Raw genomic sequence first — 19,222 nt, 5'->3', positions numbered from 1 at the left:
CCTGCTCCTGCTCCTGCTCCTGCTCCTGCTCCTCCTGTCAGGCTACCCTCGTCTCTCAGTGGATCTCACGCATGTTGTCCAGAACTGGTCGAGATCGCGGCAAAATGCTCGCGGCGCGTCAGTGTCAACTCTCCGACGAGGCGAGGAGGCGCCTCGTCCTCCTCTGCGATGCTCAAGTTGCTCTCAACGATCCCATGTCCGGCAACGCCAGGTGCCAGCTCTCCCCCAGCTGAATCTCGATGGCTGAGCTGCGATCTCCAGGTTTGTGCGCAACCTGCTGGAGATTGCCTGCATGCGCCAGGCTGAGAGACTTCTCAAACTGCCCAAGAGGACGCGAGAACAGGTAGAGGAGGTGGCGGAGAGAAGTAGGAGACTGGAGGAGGAGGGAAAAGAAGGAGCGGGGAGAGAAGGGTGGGGGAGGCTGACTCTTCTTCAGCTGATGACGTTAGAAGGCGAAGATTTTTCTGCTTTTACCGAGAAAGAATTCGAAGGTGGGAAACCCTTTCCTAGCTACCCGCCTCTCCGCATGCACCTGTCCTCCTAGCTCCGCCTCCTTCCTCCTGCCTCCCTCCTGTCCCTCCCCTTCACCTCTCGGCATCCCGATCCTGTCGAGGGATCAAGCTGTCTGCTGCTCAAGTTCTCATCAGGTACTGGCGTGCTGCTGGCCGAGGAGGTCAAGAGAGGGACAGGAGGGAGCGAGAGGGAGGAGTGAACTATCCAAGAGATTCCTTCACGTCTCCCACAAGCTCCTCCAGGTCGAGATGTCGCGGCAGCTCCTGTTGGAGCCATGTCAGAGAACCACAGCTTCGCTCCCTTCCCCTTCACTCGCATACTCCAAACTTCTCTCCTCCCTCCCGCCGCTCTCCTCTCCTCTTACTTGGTTGTCCGCGAGCTCGATGACCGACTTGAAGAGGGAGAGCTGCCGTAGTCCCTGCCGCAGGCGTCAGCTGGGCGAGCAGGAGAGGGGGAAGAGACTCGAAGGCTCCCGCGGGTCTCCAGGCTGGACTTGCAGGCTTGAGCTCGAGCGATCACTGCCTGCGGCAGACCTGGAGGAGCAGCGTGAGAGGAGGAGAGGGCTGGAACAAGGAAAGGGAAACAGCGGAAAGAGACGAAAGGGAAAAGGTGGAAAGTTAAGGGAGGAGGGGCAGGGGCAAGGGAAAGAGCTCAGGCATGAAGCGGAGGAGGAAGGAGGTTGTGATCCAAGGGATTCGACCTGCTGCTTTTGCACAGTGGAGCCCGTAGCTGTCACTGGCGACACCCCTGCGAAGAAGAGAAGTGAGGAAGAAGGAGGAGGAAGGGAGAAAGTCTCGTCCTCACCTCTTGAACTTGTAGAGGAAGGTGACGGTCTGGCTCCCTTCGTCGACCAAGCAATCCATGTGACACAAACTCACGTCCTGTGCGGTCCCATTGATTCACAAGAGCAGAACGAGGAGCTAAGGGGGAGGAGGGGCAGGAGACAGGGAGGATCATCCCACCTTGCTTGCTCGGAACTCATCGGTGATGCTCTTGTAGTGAGTAGAGAAGAGCAGGAGAGGACGGTTCCTGCATTAGCCTTGAGACGAGCGGGCGAGCCCTCGCTCCCTCACTGTTTGACGAGGTGGCAGAGGACGGAGTAGGCGATGGCGTAGCCGTCAAAGGTGCTCGTTCCTCTCCCGAGCTCGTCAAGGATGACGAGAGACCTGCAAGAGAGCAAACAGGTCACAAGAACATCTCCTCTGCGCCCATCCGCCATGTTCCGCTCTCTGCTCCGCTCTTCTACTCTCCTGTCCCTGCCTTACCATCTCCTCTCTCTTTCCTCCTCCTCCTCCCTCCCTCTTGCTACTCTCTCACCTCGATGTGGCGTTCTGGAGGATGATAGAGGTCTGCCAATCCCATCAGGCATCAAGAGGAAACTTCCTTCTCCGTACTTCACTCAGCTCGACCATGAACGTCGACTGTCCCGCCATGATGCGATCGCTGGCTCCGATCCTCGTGAAGATCCTGTCGACCGGTCGCATCCTGCAGCAAGCAGCCGGCACGTACGCTCCCATCTTTGCCCTACGGTCAGGAGGGGGAGGGAGGGCAAGAGGAGGCAGAACCTGCGCCATGATGACCGCGATGCACGTCTGTCGAAGCAGCGTCGACTTCCCCCCCATGTTCGGCCCCGTCACAACACACGCCCTCTGGAATCCGTCGGAGCAGGCTACTGCTCCGAGCACAACATCGTTGGGGACGAAAGTCTGTCGCGCCATGGCGCTGATGCACGGATGGCGACAGTCCCGCAGCTGCGGCAGCCATCAGGAAGACGTGGAGATGGAGGAGCGGATACTTCGATTTGTGCTTCCTCCTGATCCCCCGGCAAGAACGTCGGCCTGCAGCTCACCTCCTCCTCGCACGTGTAGCTCAGGCTGATCAGACAGTCCAGATGCGCGCAGGCTTCCACCGCCTGAGACCACACCTGCTCCAAGACGTAATGAGGATGAAGATGAGGATGAGGATGAGGACGAGGATGAGGATGCCAGGGAAGGATCAGTCCGCTATCAAGGACATCAACGAGGGGTTACGGAAGGAGGGAAGCAAACGAGAAATGCGAGGGAGCAGGAGAGGCTACGTTGTAGTTTGAGTCGAAGTCAATCTGCAAAGAGCATGAGACAGAACCACTCGCAGCAGGATGTCATACTTGCATCCTCCTCGACATCCCCGACCTTATCTCGTCCAAGGTCTCCCTGGCATCGACGAGCTCCGACACCTACCATATGGTCACTTCCCCTGCCTCTTCCTCCTCTTCCTCCTCTGCCTCTCCTCCCCATAGCCCGTCCATCTACTCCGAGGGTTCACCTTCTCTCTGATGGAGTCCGTCCAATATCTCTTCACCTTGCTGGTTTGCGACTTCAACTGCCAAGGGGTTGGCGACCCACGTGACGTCATCACGTTCGCTCACCTCGAAGTCATTGGACAGCTTCTTGTTCCTCTCCTCGAAGAAGCTGGAGGGGAATTCGATCTGGTACGGCTCTCGCCCCGCTGCTCCGGCAACAGTCAGGAGCGACGCAGAGCGGTGATTCCAGCAAGAAGGGAGCAGGAAGAAGGAAGCAGGCAAAGGAACGGGAAGCAGGAGCATGGCAGTGACAGGGAATGATCGCGCGTTGTCCCTTCTCTCTCGCTCTCGCTCTCTCTCTCTCCACATCCATCAGCCGTACAGACCTGCCGGGTGCCAGAATCTCAACGAGGGCTCCCCGAGCTTCTTTTTCCACCCCTGGGACTTGCCGTTAGAGGGAACCAGATAAAGTGAGACGGGGCGAACCAGCAGCTCGTCCTCGAAGAATTTCTCGATCCCCTTCAGTCGGTCCATGGCCTTGTCGTAATCTTGATAGACCCCACTCTCGGGGGTGATGAACCCGTCCTCCATCGCCTTGCGGAGATCGCCGTAAGATCCCTTGAACTTCGACAATGTCCCTCGGAGATCCTGCGGGAAGTCGACGTGGGGCAGACGGGGAGCAGCCCGTGACCCGCTCTCATCCCCGTCCTCCTTGAGGCCCTGCACAAGCTCAGCGATCTCGCACACGACGTCCAAGGATTCGAGCAGCTGGAGGAAGAGGCGGAGCTTGCGGGCGGAAGTGTCGTCGAACATGACTCCTTGCTTCCGTGCAGTCCCATGCATGTGCACCCTCGACAGGTGCCTCTCCACATCCGGCAGCTTCTTCAGCTTCGCCTGAATTTCCTTCCTCACGGATGAAGAGGAGAAGAACTCAGCAGCATCGAGCCGCAGGTTGATGGCGCTGACGTCCTGCAGTGGCGAGCAGACCCAGTTGCGGAACTTCCGCTTCCCGAAGGCGGTGGAGCAGCGATCCAAGAACTTCAGCAGCGTTCCCTCCGTCCCTCCGCTGCAGTTCTCGATGACCTCGAGGTTGCACAGGGTCTGCCCATCGATGATGAGAGAAGACTTGCTGGAGCCATCGAACTCCTGGAGGGGCCGGAAGTTCTTCATGGAGACGAGCTCCATGTCCAGCTTCAGAGAGCGCAGGTAGCACACTGCCCCTCCGAGAGCCGACAATGCAGACTCCTTTCTCTCCGACACCATCTGATTGAGCTGCTCAGGAAGCCCCTTGCTTGAGTTTCCATGAGAAGAATCGACATCCTCAGTGGGAGAAGAGAAGTACGATCCGTTCTCTAGTTCAGTGACGGTCCGCTGGTGGTCCCAGAACTGTTCACCAGGTTGCAAAGCGTTCAGGATGGGATTGTCGAGATGTCTTCGGATCATGTTAAGGCAGATTTTGTTCAGACAGCCCTTGGGGTAGACGACTTCCTTTGGCTTCGCCTTCAGCAAGACGGTCTCGAATTGAGTTCGCATCTCATCATCTTCAACCTCGCCGAGGTAAAAATATCCGGTGGAAGCCTCGAGCAAGCAGATGCCCATGTGAGTGCTGGATTGGCTCTCGACACTTACGGTCAGCATGTAGTTTGCCTGCGGGGAGCTCAGCATGCTCTCATCGACTAAAGTGCCTTGAGTGAGGATCTGACAGAGCTCTCTCTCACAGACCAGAGACCCTTGCTTCACCCCATTGCTCTTCGCTCGCTTTTGCATCGCATTCAACGTCTCCATCTGCTCGACTCTGCCTACCTTGAAGCCTCTTGCCACGAGGCGCGTGGCGTAGGTGGAGAACTGTCCTTCAGGTATGCCGCACATGCGCATCTTCACGCGATCTGTAAGCTTGAGGTGCAAGTGCTTGTGCCCAATGTCGGCGTCACCCTCAAACATCTCGTAGAATTTCCCTTTCTTGAAGAAGAGCACTACATCAAAGTTCTCCCTCTTGATGTCCCAGAACTGTCTCTCGAATTGAGTGAATGAGGAGTAGGCCGAGCTTGGGATGTAGAGGGTCCGAGGGTCGTATCCGTCCTCTCCAGGCCTCTTGCCACTAGAATCTTTCACATCCTCGAGCCATTTGTAACGTTCCTGATTGATCGCTTCGAATTTTGTTTCACGAGCTAGCCTTCTTTCCTCGGAGGGAGAGAGATCAATCTGCTTCTTGCTTCGAGAGCTACCAGCGGTTGGAGCACTCCTCTCTTTTCCCGAGGCTTTGGAGGCGGGGAGAATCAAAGATTTCAGACTTCCAACGCTACCAGAGGAAGTTCTGCTTCCTTTCGTCTGGCTCTTGTTGACAACCGGTTGCTTTTTCTTCGGGCTGTCTTCGACCTCCATGCTCTCGTCGGCCGCCTCGCTGCTTCTCACATCCTGAGCTTCAGTTTCTTCATCTGACGAAGAATCCTCCTCTTCCTCCATGCTATTTGCTTGCGGGACCTCATAGGATCTGTCCTCACCCTCTGAGTTATCGCTCTCTACCACCCTCCTGATTCTCCTCCTCTTTGTTTGCCTATCCTTTTCATCCGATTCCGATTCCGAGCTGCTGGGATCGAACGTGTACTTCTTCTCGACCCTCATCGCTTTCGTTGAGCAAGATCTGGTGCTTCTCCTCGTCTTCGGCACGTCACGTTCAGCGTTCTCCTCCGCTTGCTGCAGGACCATCACATCTTCCGAAGGGATCCTTACATCATCCTCGTCGCCATCCTCGAATTGCACGTGCCACAACTGTGACGCTCTGTCATAGCGGGTGATTTTGCCTTGGTACCAGTCGCCCTCATCGAACAAAACCTTGACCAGGCATCCGATGGCGGGGGGGATGCGCTCTCCTTCTGTCAGGAGGGGCTCGAGGTGCTTACAAGTTCCCTGTTCCATGAGTGCGTCGGTGCACTTCTTTGATTTTTTGTCTGTCTTGGCCTCCGATGAGGCCGTGTCGGGGGAGCGTCGGCTTGCTGTCGGGGAGAGAAGGGAGGATTGAGTCGCACACTTCTTCACCTGCGACGGGGAGCATCCTGACGATTTCGACGATGGCGCGACGTCAGCCTGGCTGGCGTTCAACGTGCTGTTGGCATGCAAGTCCGGCTGAGGAGATGGAGAACAATCGCTCTTCGCCGTGAAGAATGACTTGATGGAGGCTTGCCGCAGCATGCCCCGGATCCACCTAGAGCAAAGAATGAGATCGATAGCCGGTTTCGGAGGAAGCGACTACTCATCAACAAGGATACGTTGACCTGCTCATACACAACTGGACCTGTTCTCTTATCGTTCTAGATTGACCTTGATGTCCTGCTTGATGTCTAACCTTCACTGCTCTGTGATTTCAGCGCCGAATTGCCTGCAGCAGGTAATCTAACCATCTCGCCATCGGGACTTCCTCAATTCTAAATCCGTTCTTTTCTCGCTTCTTCTTTCAGGGCACCAACTTTCTTGTAGCTTGAATCTCATGAATCATTTCACATCCGTGCGAGCATGCGCATCCCTCTCGTCCCTTTTCCGACTATTGACGCCTGCCCGCCTGCCTGCCTAACTGAACGACTGCCTACCTGCCTACCTGCCTACCTGCCTGCCTGCCTGCCTGCCTACCTGCCTACCTGCCTACCTGCCTACCTGCCTGCCTGCCTGCCTGCCTACCTGCCTACCTGCCTGCCTGCCTGCCTGCTGTCAATGTCAGGTAGGAAGCAGGCATCCGTGTATGTCTGCCTGTCCACACGAGACATCTCTCTCCCTCCCTGCTCTTTCCTCCGTCTTGTTTCCTCCGATCATGTAGTTGCGAGCGGCTCCGATGGCGGGAAATAAATTTCAGTAACTTGGCCTGCCGTCCTCGTCCCAGTGTCACCGGCCGGGCCCGGGTACCGGGGCCCCGCCGGGCGATGCCCGCGGCGGCGGGCGCGGCCCAGGCTGCCGGCGGCGGCACTCACTGACTGACCGTACCGTAGTACGGACATCATTGTCAGACTCTAGCATTTCAGTCTCAGCTCGCGCCGGAGCTGACGAGCGCAAACTTCGAGACCGTCACGGTCCGACTGAGAGTGATGGCAGTTGACCGACAGTAAAGAACCGGCCCGGCCAGGAGCCTCACAGGCTCCGAGTCCGTCCGACCGTGAGTGTACTACACCGCCGCACATGACTCAGTGACTCGATAACGGTCAACCGTCTGCACGGTACTACGGTACGGTCACACACTGTGACAGTGACCCGGTACGGTACCGGCGTACCGTACCGGAACGGTCACTAGTACGTCCGCGAATCGGAGCCTGAGGCCCGGCCGCCGGCGCCGGACTGAGGGCCCCGGGGGCCGCCGGTACTGCGCCGAGCGGCCGGCGGCCGGGCCGCCCGGCCGGCGGCGCGGCGCGGCAGTGCCCGGAAGCACTATGATAATCATTCATTCGGATGAATCATGGAATGGGTTGCAAAAGAGACGGTCTCGTTCCTTCTGGAGTCCTCTGGAACGGGGGCGGCAGCCACCACTACCCAACGCCGTGCCCTTGAAGCTTCTGGGTTCGTTAGTGATAAGAGGGGTCACAAAAAGACGGTAAAATTCACGTCACAGGCCCCGTGACTTGCGATGGTTTAAAAACTTTTAGAACCTTTTGGGTCACAATTCAAATATTCCCCCTTGAAGTTTAAGAGAAGAGGTCACATCTCGGAAACCCCTTGTGACTAATCAATTCCTGAGGAGCTCCTCGCTGTCCTTGCTTCAAAGATGAGGACATTCTTGAGGTGAGCTCGCGTGATGACTGTCCACCTTCCATGATGACAACCTTGAAAAATCTCGATACCCCACCCCCTCGGATGCTTTTTTAACCCCACCACCTCCTCGCACCACCCCCATTTGTAGACACCACGACAACTTTTCAGCATCACCACATAAAAAGAGGGCTCGTGTGAGATAAAATGTGGATGGCTCCTACCACCCCCACCTGCCCTTTGCACTGCTGGTTGTCGGTCCTTCTACCCCTCCACCGATATAGATGGTAGAAATTACCTGCAAACAGGAATCCGGAAGTCAATCAGATAGGAAACAGAGTGGGGAAAGGACGGGGTACTCTGTATATATATGTAGGGGTATTGCACGATTCCGGCCACTTGTTTGTACCAGTACCCCTGGTCACAGTTTTCACTGATGGCCACCCACCCCCTCATTTGGCCAAGATATCTTACGACAGCCTATGACCCAAACGGGAATCACCAAACAATGCGAATTTGCAACGATCGATGATTTAAAATGTTTTTATCCCCTCTGAATTTTTGCCCCGTTTCCCGACGGGTTTCGAATACCTGGGTACTACCACTGGGGTACCGGTGCTGAGGAAAGCTCATGGAGCAAACGTAGGGTAGAATCCTCTTGAGATGGGGGTGATATGAACGGATTATGATGAGAGGGGTAGGGTAGGAGAGTCAGACATGCGGTGTAGGGGTAGTCCATTTTTGAGAGGCGATGAGGCATGGTAGGGGTGAGAGTACATTATTACTGTTTTCCCCATGGTGGGTGGTAACTTTTCACGAGTACCACCTTTTTCTCGTCAGATGTCTTTTCAAATGTAGGGTAGGGTGGTAATCAGTCTGCGTTTGGGACCTTAATCCCCCTTACCCCCCTCAGCATGGGTCGGGTCATGTCAGATCTCCCTCCCCACCCCCTTTGCCCCCCCATTCCTCATCACCGGTACTTTAGAGGTGAATAGAAGGGGTTAAACGTCAGGGGCAAAAACAAGATTGTGGGGGCTGGCAAGGACCTGGGTGTAGAGGGGGTGGGGTAGTGCATGAGATCGTGATGATATCTGAACCTCACAAGGGGTATGGGAACATTACCCACGGTAGGGTGGGTTGTTTCCGACAAACAAGAATATTTGGGTGGTGGGGGTATATCGTGGACCCTTTGGACTGGGGTACTGATTTACTAGAGAGTTTGTAAAGGGGTAGGGATCGGGAAGGGGGAGGGTCCTGTGCGGATTCAGCTCTGTCTCAAGGCCTTAACGAGGGTCAAAAGACTAGCAGGGAGGGGTCCTTTTGAAATGGCAAAGAAGGTGCAGCTCGAATACACTTTGGAGTAGGTAGGGGTAGTAATCGGTCATCTCCGAACTGGAGGTGGGTGGGTGTAAGGGGTATATCAGGTGGACGGTGGTCAGATGAAGGGTGGAAAACTGGATGGGGGTGGTCGTTTGGAGGGTGGGAGAAGATTCCTGTTGTTTGATGTCCTGGTGTAGGTGGGGGTGGGGCAATGGGAGGAATAGGGGTGGGGTGAGCATGTAGGTGGGGGCATGTGCTAATTGGAGGCGTGAGATGCAGTACAGTGGAGGGGATGTAGGGAATGCAGCGGACGGAGGCCGAGAGGATGAGAGGCAGGGGTGAGAGGAATGTAGTGTATGAATGCGACTAGAAGCAGCAGGAGACGAAAAGGTGGTACAGGAGGTGCAGTTCAGCAGCAGGAGGAACAGGGAAGGTGTAACGAGTGTAGTAAGGCATTCAAGGACGCGGGGGACAACCAGGGGAAGTTGAGTTTTGAAAGGAGATTCGATAATGATTGGGTTCGTCGTGTGAAAAATGGAAGAGCTGAACGTTGCTAGTTGCTGCTGGAAGAGCTCGGGACAGGGCCTGGGGCTCGAAGCCGCTGGGTGAAAATGTCGCCAAAGCCACACTGTTCCTGGATAACATCAAAGTTAGAGTAGAATTGGGTCAGAACTCTCTGAAACCCATTGCGAAGAATGTATTTTGCGATTCTAGACTTTTTTGAGAGGTAGTGGCTTGTTAGCTAGAACTTGCGCGCCCATTTCCTGCATGAATGAGCAAGAATCTTGCACTGTTGATGACTTAGAGTCTTAGGAAGCTTGATTCATGTTTTCTCTGCCAGAATCTTACCTTCATTTGTGCAGAAATTTGTTGTGGGATGGAACAATACTACTCAACATAGAGACCCGAAATTATGATGCAGATCTCCGTTCAGAGTCCTTCGGCGCCATCTCTTGGTTTGGCGTACAAGCTGGATAACGCAGTTGACGAGATGTACTCGAATGGCACCAACTTGGACGCGAACATGGAATTGTCCTACCCGAGGGTACCCATCCCAAGGCATATCAGGTGGTTCTCGTGGTGTTTGTTGGTTCATACCTCGGCCTGCGCTGTTGCTGTTCGAGAGGGAGGATGGGCGTCTATGGGTGGTTAACGTCCTCCGTGACCCGATTGTGATGTTTTCATCTCTGTAGCTCTTCTCCCTCCTCCTTCTCTGTGCAGAGATGCCTTTTGACTCGTTGCCACATTCTGATTTCATTCCGACAGTGGGGCAGAGGGTGACCACTTTAGCGATGTGCAGCCGTTCCCTCAATCGCTCAAGAAGTCGAGAGGAGACAACGTCCTTGTAGGTGGGGCTGCGATTGTCAGCTCGTGGCAGGCGGCAGCTCAGAAGCATGCTCTGAAGCAGCAGCAGAAGGCTGCTATGGGCCAATCAGAATTCGAGATCGAGGAAAGGATCTCACCATTTGCCTCCAACTTCTCGCAAATGTCCGGCGAGGACGAAGACGATGGGAAGCTTGGAAAGAGGAAGCCCAGCACGACGCCCATGGAGTTGGGGAAGGGAGAAGGAAGTGTGGATGGACCGGAAGGGCAACTAGGAAGGGCTGAAGGAAGTAACTTCGGGAACCAGGGCAGCCGAGAGGAAGTAGATGCTATCTTCCATCGGATGACGATGGAGCTGAGCAGAGAAAATTCTACTCTCAAGATGCAGCTGGAGAACTCTCGTGCCAAAGTGCAGGAGCTTTCGTTCCAGCTCAGCACGGCGCATGCAGCCCTCCGAGAGCTGCAGGGAAGCGATAGGCAGCGAGGGCCGGCAGGGGATATGAGCATGCCGACGGCAGACTGGTGGGCGTTCGCACAGGAGGGCGATGGGAGCTGGCGGCAGGGGTACGCGATGCCCGCGGTTGACGTGGGGATGAGATCCTCGTTGGGAGCCGAGTTCGCAGCCACGGGGGAGTTGGACGTCAGGAACTTCCTGCGACAGCAGCCTCATCAGCCGTCCCAGCAAAATGAGTTCAGCGCGAGGACGAGCGACGCTCTGCCAGGAGGGATCGATTTGTCGTCCCTCCCCTACGGAGACTGCGCCAACCCTTCCGCCTTCGATATGCAGGGCCTCTCCCGAGTGTCCTCTACCAGTTCCTTGGGCATGCAGAGCAATGCCAGCGGGCAGGGGAAGAAGCTCCAGAGCCCCAAGGGGCCGGAGGGGCAGAGCCGCTCGAGGTTCTGGACGGAGCAGGAGCACGAGCGGTTCCTGGAGGCCATGAAGATCTTCGGCTACGGGAACGCGCAGGACATCGCGAGCTACGTGGGGACCAGGAGCGTCACCCAGGTGCGCACGCATGCGCAGAAGTACTTCATGAAGCTCTGCAAGGGAGCTGTTCCCAATGAGAGCTCGCTGGGGTGAGGGGCGCGCTCGCGACTTTTAAAACCGTGTTTAAAACATCGCAAGAATATTGAAGGCCAAATTCATAAGAAACCAAAAATTTGCTCCCGGCTGCCTCTCCTCCCCTGCCACCCGGACTCCAGCTCAGTCCAGCTCCAGCTCAGTCCAGCTCCCCGTCTTGCCGCTCGCAATGACGTACCTCCTGCCCTGCTTCCTGAAGCTGCCAGCGTCATCGCTCCACTCCCGTCGCGCTGGTGTTCTTCTTCTCCCTCCTATTTACAACCCAGGGCCTCAGGTTCCACCGCACCGGAGGGCTCCGCTGCAGCTGGTGATCAGCGTTCCATCTCCATGGGAACGACCAGAACCTTCCCTCCTCCTGCTGATCCCATGTCCACTCCTCCACGCAGATCTTCCCTACCTTCTCCACGGGCTCCATCCGGAAGAGGATGCCTCCCTTATCTGCGCTGGTACCCACTCGGAGGATGCAGGACCCCTTGACGAAGCCCTCCACCTGCGCGAACCGCAGGGACCCGTCGCTGCGCTGCACCACCACCAGCTCGTTGTGCTCGAGCTTGTTCGACGACGCCATCTTGTAGTGCACACCCTCCTCCCACGCCGACGGGACCGCCTTGCCCACCCGCTCCCCGCTGTGGTGCAGGGTAAGCATCAAAACTTCTCCCCATTCTCCGTCGTACCTAGGGGAATCCCTGATGTCCTTGGCCGTCTGCGACCCAGACACGGTGAAGAGCTGCGTCCCCTTCTTGACCGAGGAGTCCTGCTTGCTGGTGAGCAGCTGCTCGTCGACGATGATACAGCAGGGGAGAGAAGAGGTTTAGGCCATCAAGGGAAGCCACGAAGAATAGGATGAAGCATACAAGACAAAGAAAGGGCCACGGAACGTGTTTACCTGCTCAGAGAGTTGATGCAGGAAGCGGTAGTGGATGGGGAGAAAGATCTCTTTGGCCACTTGATCGCCTGATGAATGACTCGGATGGTCATCAGGGACCAAGACATCGTAGGCTCGAGCGAATCCTTGCATGATCCCTCGCAAGAGAGCATCTCGGTTGAGCTCCAGGGACGACAAGGCCTGCGACCGGGGTCAACGTCTCCAGACATTCCCTTCCACCTCCTCACGTTTCCGTCCGTGTCAAGAGGGGCGACGGCGAACAAGTGAGTCGAGGAAGGCATCGGGTGCATGGCGTCAAACATCTCCATGGACGAGATCCCAGCCCAGTTGGCCGCCTGGACCGCGATGATCCTCCCGACGTCTCGCGCATCGTCCATCTGCCCCGGGAGTCAGAACGGATGCAACGCGACCTCAACGGACCTGAACGTCATCCGGGTCCGTGCTCGGTGGAGAGACAGCTTCGTTGAGGCGGAGGAGATCCCTGGCGTAGATGACGGAGTGCCCGGCGCTCTGAAGGTGATACTTGACGCTGGGAAACGGATCGAGGCACTTGGGAGCTACGAGCCGCTCGAAGAGTCCGAGCAGGCTCTTGGGCATCGGCTTGCCGTCGGGGAACGACCGGAGGACCAGGACGTGGGTGCAGCCGTAGTCGATCGCCGACCTGTAGGGGATGGGCTCGTAGACGAGAGCGTCCACCATGGGCTCCATGTCGGACAGGCCGAAGCCATCGTTCTTGATCCAAGCGTCCTGAGCGACCAGCCAGTAGACCATGTCTCGAAACTCAAGGAGGTCAAGAAGGCCATCGCCGTTGGAGTCTGCCTTGTTGTACAGGTACTCCAGCTCCTCATCTGTGGGGCGGAGACCGATCTCCTCTAGAGCAGTCCTCATCTCCCTGCGACAACAAGAATCATTCTCCATCATCGCTGAAGCAGGAGGGAGAGGTACATGTGGTTGATGCCCTCTTGCTCCCTCGTCCTGCGGTCACCCTGGTTGACCAGGTCGAAAACCCATGACATTCGCCGACGTTGTTTGACCTGCGATTTCCTTCACCTCTCAACCACCATCCACCGCTCGCAGGCTCACCTGCTTCATGAATGCTTGCCTCGCACGTGCCCAGATCGATCGGCTCAGCTCCTGCTTGAGCCACTTCTCGTGCCCCTTTCTCAGCTGATCCTGACTCTTGGCCGAGCTTCCCTTCAGCCACGGGGGCTGAACTCCAGCTACCCCAGGCAGCATGCAGGAAGCCTTGACACATTCACAGAGGGATGCCAGGTCATCAAAGCTCCCCTCTTCGGAGCCAAGAACAACCGGTCCCTCCGAGAACAGCCCTGTCGCGATCACTTTCAGAGGCTGCCTGTCGTTCCTTGCCTTGAAAGAGGTCCAGTTGACCGGGAGCATCTCTTGCATGATGGTCTTCATGGGATAGTCCAGGACCTGCCAGAGAGCATCAGACTTGCACGGAGCAACAACAAGGAATGAGGGACATCACCATCACCGCACTCTTGGATTGCTGGTTGGAAGAAGGTGCAAACAAATCGATGAGCCTCCCCATGTCGAGCCAGTTCGTCCCGTTGAGCTTCTCCCTCGACGTCGTCAGATGGTTGCAGAAGAACTCGTAGGTGATCTGACAGTGACTGTCGGCATCGGTTCTCGCGACAAAGTAGGATCCTATGATGGAGCCAGCGGACGATCCCAGCACCATGTCGAACGCATCTCCGAGCCCCAGGTAAGAAATCGCCGCTGCCATCCCTGCTGGGACGCTCCCCCGAAGGCCCCCCCCCTCGATCGCAAGAGCAATCTTGTAGTTGTCCGTCCTCGCCCCAGGTTTCGACTTCTCTCTCACTCGGTTCCAGATCGCACGCAGCACAGGGTGCTGGAACTGTCGCTTTCGACCGTCCGCCCTGCCCTCCGAGATGAGCTCTTCCAGGGAAGCCTCCAGCAGCTCGCCCCTTTCGTTCTGCCTCCAGGGTTGCGACTTTCCCCTGACGTCCATGCGATGTATCGAGACGCCTTGCTTCAAGAGCCCCTCGAGCTCCGACACTGATCGAACAGGAATGGGCCTGCTCCGCCTCCCGAGAGTCCAGTTTACAGCGTTTCTCCACAGATTGCCTGAAGTCCTCGTGACGTAACCGACCCCTGGAATGAAGCTCCTCCCCGTCCAGTTCACGGGATTGACAGGGGAGATCGATATGGTCGAGTTGGGCCAGAAGGAGAAAGAATAGTTAGTCTGGATCCCTTGCACCGCGTTCCCAACAACGCCGGTCACCGAGGTCCAAGTCCATGGTCGCCTCAGCGTCGCTGTGTGATTCGAACTAGAGCGATCCTCATGATTCTCTGCATCGCCTGTCTTCTGAACCTCTGAGGAGACCGCCCTCATGTCAACTCTCGGCCGGTACCGGCGCCGCATGGAGGTGCAACGCAAGTGTTGCAAGCCTCTGTGCGGCCCCGGTGCGCTGAACGTCGCAGGGGTAGTTACAGAATGGAATGCCCAGGACACGTGTGCAAAGAGACAGAAGAGGAGAAGAGTCGTCATCCCCGAGCTCGCCGTGGTATCATATCGAGAAGAGGAGTATTGAAGCATGGACTTGTTGTGCTCGGGGTCACCGCGCGGGGCCTTGCCTCGAAGCCCCAAAATTCGGACGTGAGACGGCATAAGGAACAGATCTTCCACAAGGAAATCACTCGAACTCACGAGAGGTAACTTGGTAGACGCCACTCTCGCTCCTCAGCATCAGTAGAGCAAGCCACTATCGGAAGCCTCTTGACTTTGTGCCTAGCAACTTCCCTCCTCCCTCCTTCATGGTCCCCAGAATTCGTCCCGGCAGAAAGACAGACCAGCTACTTTTTCCTCTCTCTCATTCTCCTCAACGCCGATGGTTTTCCATCGTCGCTTCCTTCCCGTTCCCTCCGCTTCGACACACTAGGACGCCATTCCCACCGCCTGCGGCCGGGAGAATGAGTTCGGTAGGGTACTATACCTCAAAGTGGGGGGTCCTTGTTTCTGAGGGTCTTTACACCACCCCTACCCCTAGTATTTACCACAGATAAACCGGTATGGTCTCTTTGACGACGGGTGATAAAGCCTTGAATAGAGTAGGACGGTCCCGGGGCCGGGGTCTCACTGTGAGTGACGCCGACGGGCCCGGCCCGGTGCCGGGCCGGTCACTGGGCCGCCGGGCCCTGACTCGGGCCCGGTACCCGGGGCTCACTGCAGTCCGTTGCATTGCCACGAGACTGAGTCACCTTACTGTAATCATCTGCCAGTCTTCTGATGCCGGGTGCCAGGCTGCGATTCAACATTTCACTGAGCCTAAGTTCCGGTAGTATTCCGAGTTTCCTTCAAGCTTCAGTGATCGGGCGTCACCGGACACACGGTTCAAGTTAACAAGTCACGCAGGCGCCGCCGCCCCGCAAGGGCCGGGCCGCTTCCGAGTTCTCGGAACGGTTCGCCCGGTGACTGAGCCTGGCAACTCGAAAGGCCGGGCCCCGGGCCTGGCCAGTGCAGAGCCTCCGTGAGTGCAGACGGTCGGACTCCTGAGCCTGTGTATGCAGAGTGACGGTCTAATTCAAGTTTTGGTCTAAGCCGACCGTGCTCAGCGGCTGTGACTCGGGTGACACTGCCGTGCGGTGACCGGGTGGCCCGGCCGAATCTAGAACTCCATGACTAGCTGAATGGCCTGGCACTTGCAGTTTTCTAGCGGGAGAACTTGCATCTCAGAAGCATCCTTTTTCCTGGTAGGTAGGGGTACTTTAACACCCGTTCAATTCAGTTATCATTATAGGGATAAGGGGGGGTATAGCGTGATGATGAAGGGGTATACCCTCTCCATCCCTTTCAGTTTCGGTTGGTGGGTACTGGCGATACCCTACCCCTGCATCACAGAAGAACGTGAGGATCGCTATGCTTTCACAGGGTGGGTGGATTTATTTGGAGGTGGATTGAGGGTACTTTGTCGAGAGAGTAGGTGGGGGTCCGAGAGAAGGTGGGTCCGTTTGATCAGGATAGGTCCTGAAGTTCACAACAAGGTCCTTTTGGGGGTACTTTTTGGTAATTTTTGAGGGTGAAAAATCGTTGGGGTAGGGTAAATAATACTGTGGGTAGGTACATTGAGAGATATGATCAGGTGGGATACTTGTCCGGGGGTACAGTGAAGGGGTACTGTAATGCATTCGTGGGTAGGGTTCTTGTGTGGGTAGGGTCCTGCAGAATTCCCGCCCCTCCTCTGGCATGCCGCTGCTGCGCCTGCGTTAGCCATGTGGCCGTCCAACATGTTGCTGTTGTGTTTTCTCCCTTCTTCAACTCATCATGATCGTTCCAAGATCTTCAGCTCATAGCCTCATGCTGCTCTTGTCTTGTTGTATGCTGTCACGTGTCCTTCTCCCGGTCATCGCACAAAAGCCCTTCAGCACGTGTCCTTCTCCCGGTCATCGCACAAAAGCCCTTCAGCCTGCCTGCTTGCTCACTTTGGTGAAAGGAAGAGCAGGGGCAATAACCGTTACTATAAGATAGATGCGTGTCTTTAATGCTTATGTAGCTTCACTTTGCCATTACTGTTGCGAATCGATGTTTTCGAGAGCGAGCAGTTGGAATGACCACCAACGGCTAAAAAAGCACAAAGTCATACTCAATTATCTTCTGTGTGCTTGGTGGATGATGTTGTACAGCGATTATCTCCCTGAATTTTGGCGCGAATCATCTAACGTAGACACGGACAACGTTTGAAGCAAGCTCATTGTTTGCCTTGTGCAGGGGCCATTCAGAGCAGTCAAGTGGTTGTATCTCACCCGGACGGCACTCTCCTACGATGGTAAGTGCGATCTGTTTCTACCCTGGTTTTCACTCTAGCTGTGCGATCTTACATGGAACTGTAGGCGACCGCCAAAGTACCAGAATCGCAAGATGTTACCCGTATCGAACGAATCGGTGAGATTTAGCTACGTACACCCCCGTTGCCTGACACTTACGATGACAGGTGCCCATTCTCACATCAGAGGGCTCGGTTTGGACGATACGTTGGATGCCCGTGTAGTCTCTCAGGCATGTTCTCTTGTTGTCGCGATTGGCAGGACCCCTCTGACCGCTCAGTTTGCAGGGTATGGTTGGCCAGCTCCAGGCACGCAGAGCAGCTGGTGTAATTTTGAAGATGATCCAGGAAGGGAAAATCGCTGGACGTGCTCTTCTCATCGCCGGTCAGCCTGGAACGGGTAAAACAGCCATAGCGATGGGTATGGCTCAGGCGTTGGGCACTGATACTCCGTTCACGATGTTGTCTGGCTCTGAGATCTACTCCCTCGAAATGTCTCGCACAGAAGCGCTGACCCAAGGGTTCCGTCGCTCGATCGGAGTCAGGATAAAGGAGGAGACAGAGATTATTGAGGGAGAAGTGGTGGAGATTCAAATCGACAAACCTGCTAGCGGGAATGGTGAAAAACGTGGCAAGCTGACGCTCAAAACGACTGAGATGGAGACTATTTATGACTTGGGCACCAAGATGATCGAGGGCCTCATCAAGGAAAAGGTCCAAGCAGGAGACGTTATTACCATAGACAAGGCTAGCGGTAAGATCAGCAAGCTCGGTCGCTCCTTTGCTCGGGCTAGAGACTACGATGCCATGGGATCCTCAACAAAGTTCGTTCAGTGTCCTGAGGGCGAGCTCCAGAAGCGTAAGGAAGTGGTGCACACGGTCTCTCTGCATGAAATGGATGTTATCAACAGCCGCGCGCAAGGCTTTCTAGCCTTGTTTGCTGGAGATACAGGTGAAATCAAGCAGGAAATCAGGGAACAAATAGATCAGAAGGTGTCTGAGTGGAGAGAAGAGGGGAAGGCTGAAATCGTCCCTGGCGTCCTTTTCATTGACGAGGTCCACATGCTGGACGTGGAGTGTTACTCCTTCCTGAACCGTGCGCTTGAGAGCCCCATGGCTCCCATCCTTGTCTTTGCTACCAACAGAGGCATCACAAGAATCCGAGGAACGAACTACAAGGGACCACACGGGATGCCCATCGACTTGTTAGATCGTCTTCTCATCATCTCAACGCAGCCGTACTCGGAGAAGGAGCTAGCTCAGATCCTCAACATCCGATGCGAAGAGGAGGACGTGGAGATGACGGAGGATGCCAAGGACCTCCTCACCAAGATCGCCGTGGACGCATCTCTTCGCTATGCTATCCACATGATTACCGTGTCCTCCCTCGTTTGTGCGAAGCGGAAAGGGACCGAGGTGACGGTGGAGGACGTGAAGAAGGTTTACGGATTGTTCAGCGATGTCAAAAGAAGCACTCAGTTCATGATGGAGCACCAGAATGAGTTCATGTTCTCGGAGATCACCCACTCTGAGCCCGACGCTCCCGCTGCTGCCGAGGGAGATGCCATGACCACAGACTGAGGACGTTAATGGAGGTTTTGAAGAGCTCTAGGTGGATTAAAGTGAACAATCTCTAAATACTTTTGTTGTACATGAGCGTTGGTCTCTTCTACAGGTTGATATGTGTGTATACGCCTCCGCTCCCTCCTCGATCTCTCCCACGTCTAACCTGTGAGCAAGAGCTCTCGTGCTCGTTCAGCTCAAGTCGCGCAGCTGCCCGACGACGACGAAAGCTGAGAGTGGAGGGTCGCGAGGTCCTGCATGAGAGTCAGCTGGAGCAGAGCTGGGCACGGTCGGGTCTCACCCTGAGGAACTGCCTGCCCGATGCCTGGGAGAGGGTCAGGGCGCTGCGGAAGAGCGACTTGTAGCGCTCGACGAGCTGGAGGTTGCGGTGGGCGAGTTGGTCGCGGATCAGCTCCATCAGCAGCTGGGAAGGGTCAGGGAAATGACAGTCATCCCGCAAACTCTCACAAAGGTAGCATGCTTGGCAGCAGCTCGCAGCAGCATCTCGTCCTCCCCGACAGTCTCCGCGTCGTCGCAATTGAAGATCTGAAGGAACAGTTAGAGGAGAGAAGAGAGAGAGGAGGGAATAGAGAGGAGGGAAGGAAAGAAGAAGGGGGGAGAGGAGAAGAGAAGAGAGAAGGAATAGAGGGGGAGTGGGGGGAGGGAGGGGGGAGGGAGGAAGAGACAGAGACAGAGACAGAGACAGAGTGTGACAGAATGTG

The 19,222-nt window shown here is 55.9% G+C and overlaps 8 protein-coding genes across 8 annotated transcripts in view; 5 read left to right on the top strand and 3 right to left on the bottom strand.

Annotated features, from left to right (window-relative positions):
* The window catches only part of GUITHDRAFT_63361 (hypothetical protein), a gene marked incomplete at both ends in the record, with an annotated part of 4,371 nt that extends 3,827 nt beyond the window's left edge, over nt 1-544 (top strand). The window contains one exon of the mRNA XM_005841428.1: nt 262-544. Within this exon, the coding sequence (XP_005841485.1) occupies nt 262-544 (283 nt within the window). The remainder of the gene's footprint in view (nt 1-261) is intronic.
* Nucleotides 545-713: 169 nt separating this feature from the next.
* Nucleotides 714-5,983, bottom strand: Msh6 (Msh6 mismatch repair muts-like protein, meiosis and mitosis; the record flags this gene model as incomplete). Its single annotated transcript, XM_005841427.1, has 15 exons — nt 714-776; nt 878-931; nt 976-1,046; nt 1,214-1,260; nt 1,318-1,394; nt 1,476-1,542; nt 1,587-1,679; nt 1,831-1,862; nt 1,908-2,264; nt 2,363-2,437; nt 2,591-2,614; nt 2,660-2,728; nt 2,818-2,874; nt 2,921-3,000; nt 3,181-5,983. 15 exons carry the CDS (start codon nt 5,981-5,983, stop codon nt 714-716), a joined length of 3,969 nt encoding a protein of 1,322 aa, XP_005841484.1.
* Nucleotides 5,984-9,703: 3,720 nt separating this feature from the next.
* GUITHDRAFT_160688 (hypothetical protein) lies at nt 9,704-10,855 on the top strand (the record flags this gene model as incomplete). Its single annotated transcript, XM_005841426.1, has 3 exons — nt 9,704-9,910; nt 10,109-10,729; nt 10,789-10,855. Exons 1-3 carry the CDS (start codon nt 9,756-9,758, stop codon nt 10,853-10,855), a joined length of 843 nt encoding a protein of 280 aa, XP_005841483.1. The 5' UTR covers nt 9,704-9,755.
* A 133-nt stretch (nt 10,856-10,988) lies between these two features.
* On the top strand, nt 10,989-11,246 carry GUITHDRAFT_63596 (hypothetical protein; the record flags this gene model as incomplete). The annotated part of the gene is made up of 1 exon (XM_005841425.1): nt 10,989-11,246. One exon carries the CDS (start codon nt 10,989-10,991, stop codon nt 11,244-11,246), a length of 258 nt encoding a protein of 85 aa, XP_005841482.1.
* A 1,489-nt stretch (nt 11,247-12,735) lies between these two features.
* On the bottom strand, nt 12,736-13,933 carry GUITHDRAFT_47881 (hypothetical protein; the record flags this gene model as incomplete). The annotated part of the gene is made up of 3 exons (XM_005841424.1): nt 12,736-12,864; nt 13,348-13,566; nt 13,622-13,933. Coding segments are annotated over 3 exons (660 nt in total), but the record flags the coding sequence as incomplete, so codon positions are not given.
* Nucleotides 13,934-14,304: 371 nt separating this feature from the next.
* Nucleotides 14,305-15,072, top strand: GUITHDRAFT_150033 (hypothetical protein). The gene has a single exon (XM_005841423.1). It carries the CDS (start codon nt 14,612-14,614, stop codon nt 14,831-14,833), a length of 222 nt encoding a protein of 73 aa, XP_005841480.1. The 5' UTR covers nt 14,305-14,611; the 3' UTR covers nt 14,834-15,072.
* A 1,808-nt stretch (nt 15,073-16,880) lies between these two features.
* GUITHDRAFT_150032 (DNA helicase) lies at nt 16,881-18,572 on the top strand. The gene is made up of 4 exons (XM_005841422.1): nt 16,881-16,940; nt 17,005-17,056; nt 17,106-17,170; nt 17,226-18,572. The coding sequence occupies exons 1-4, from the start codon at nt 16,938-16,940 to the stop codon at nt 18,516-18,518; spliced, it is 1,413 nt and encodes a 470-aa protein (XP_005841479.1). The 5' UTR covers nt 16,881-16,937; the 3' UTR covers nt 18,519-18,572.
* Nucleotides 18,573-18,697: 125 nt separating this feature from the next.
* Nucleotides 18,698-19,222, bottom strand: part of GUITHDRAFT_99979 (hypothetical protein) — a gene marked incomplete at both ends in the record, with an annotated part of 4,905 nt that continues 4,380 nt past the window's right edge. Inside the window, 3 exons of the mRNA XM_005841421.1 lie at nt 18,698-18,754; nt 18,802-18,924; nt 18,969-19,046. Of these exons, the coding sequence (XP_005841478.1) occupies nt 18,698-18,754; nt 18,802-18,924; nt 18,969-19,046 (258 nt within the window). The remainder of the gene's footprint in view (nt 18,755-18,801; nt 18,925-18,968; nt 19,047-19,222) is intronic.

Source organism: Guillardia theta (assembly GCF_000315625.1).
Source record: "Guillardia theta CCMP2712 unplaced genomic scaffold GUITHscaffold_3, whole genome shotgun sequence".
Taxonomy (NCBI): domain Eukaryota; class Cryptophyceae; order Pyrenomonadales; family Geminigeraceae; genus Guillardia; species Guillardia theta.
This window is presented reverse-complemented; position numbering and strand designations above follow the sequence as displayed.

What these genes read in the sequence shown, in the direction of transcription:
- GUITHDRAFT_150033 (XM_005841423.1), top strand. Translation starts at nt 14,612, where the DNA reads ATGGAATGCCCAGGACACGTGTGCAAAGAGACAGAAGAGGAGAAGAGT.
- GUITHDRAFT_150032 (XM_005841422.1), top strand. An exon ending in TACCCGTATCGAACGAATCG is followed by an intron (nt 17,057 to 17,105) that starts GTGAGATTTAGC and finishes TTACGATGACAG; the next exon opens with GTGCCCATTCTCACATCAGA. An exon ending in ATGCCCGTGTAGTCTCTCAG is followed by an intron (nt 17,171 to 17,225) that starts GCATGTTCTCTT and finishes CTCAGTTTGCAG; the next exon opens with GGTATGGTTGGCCAGCTCCA.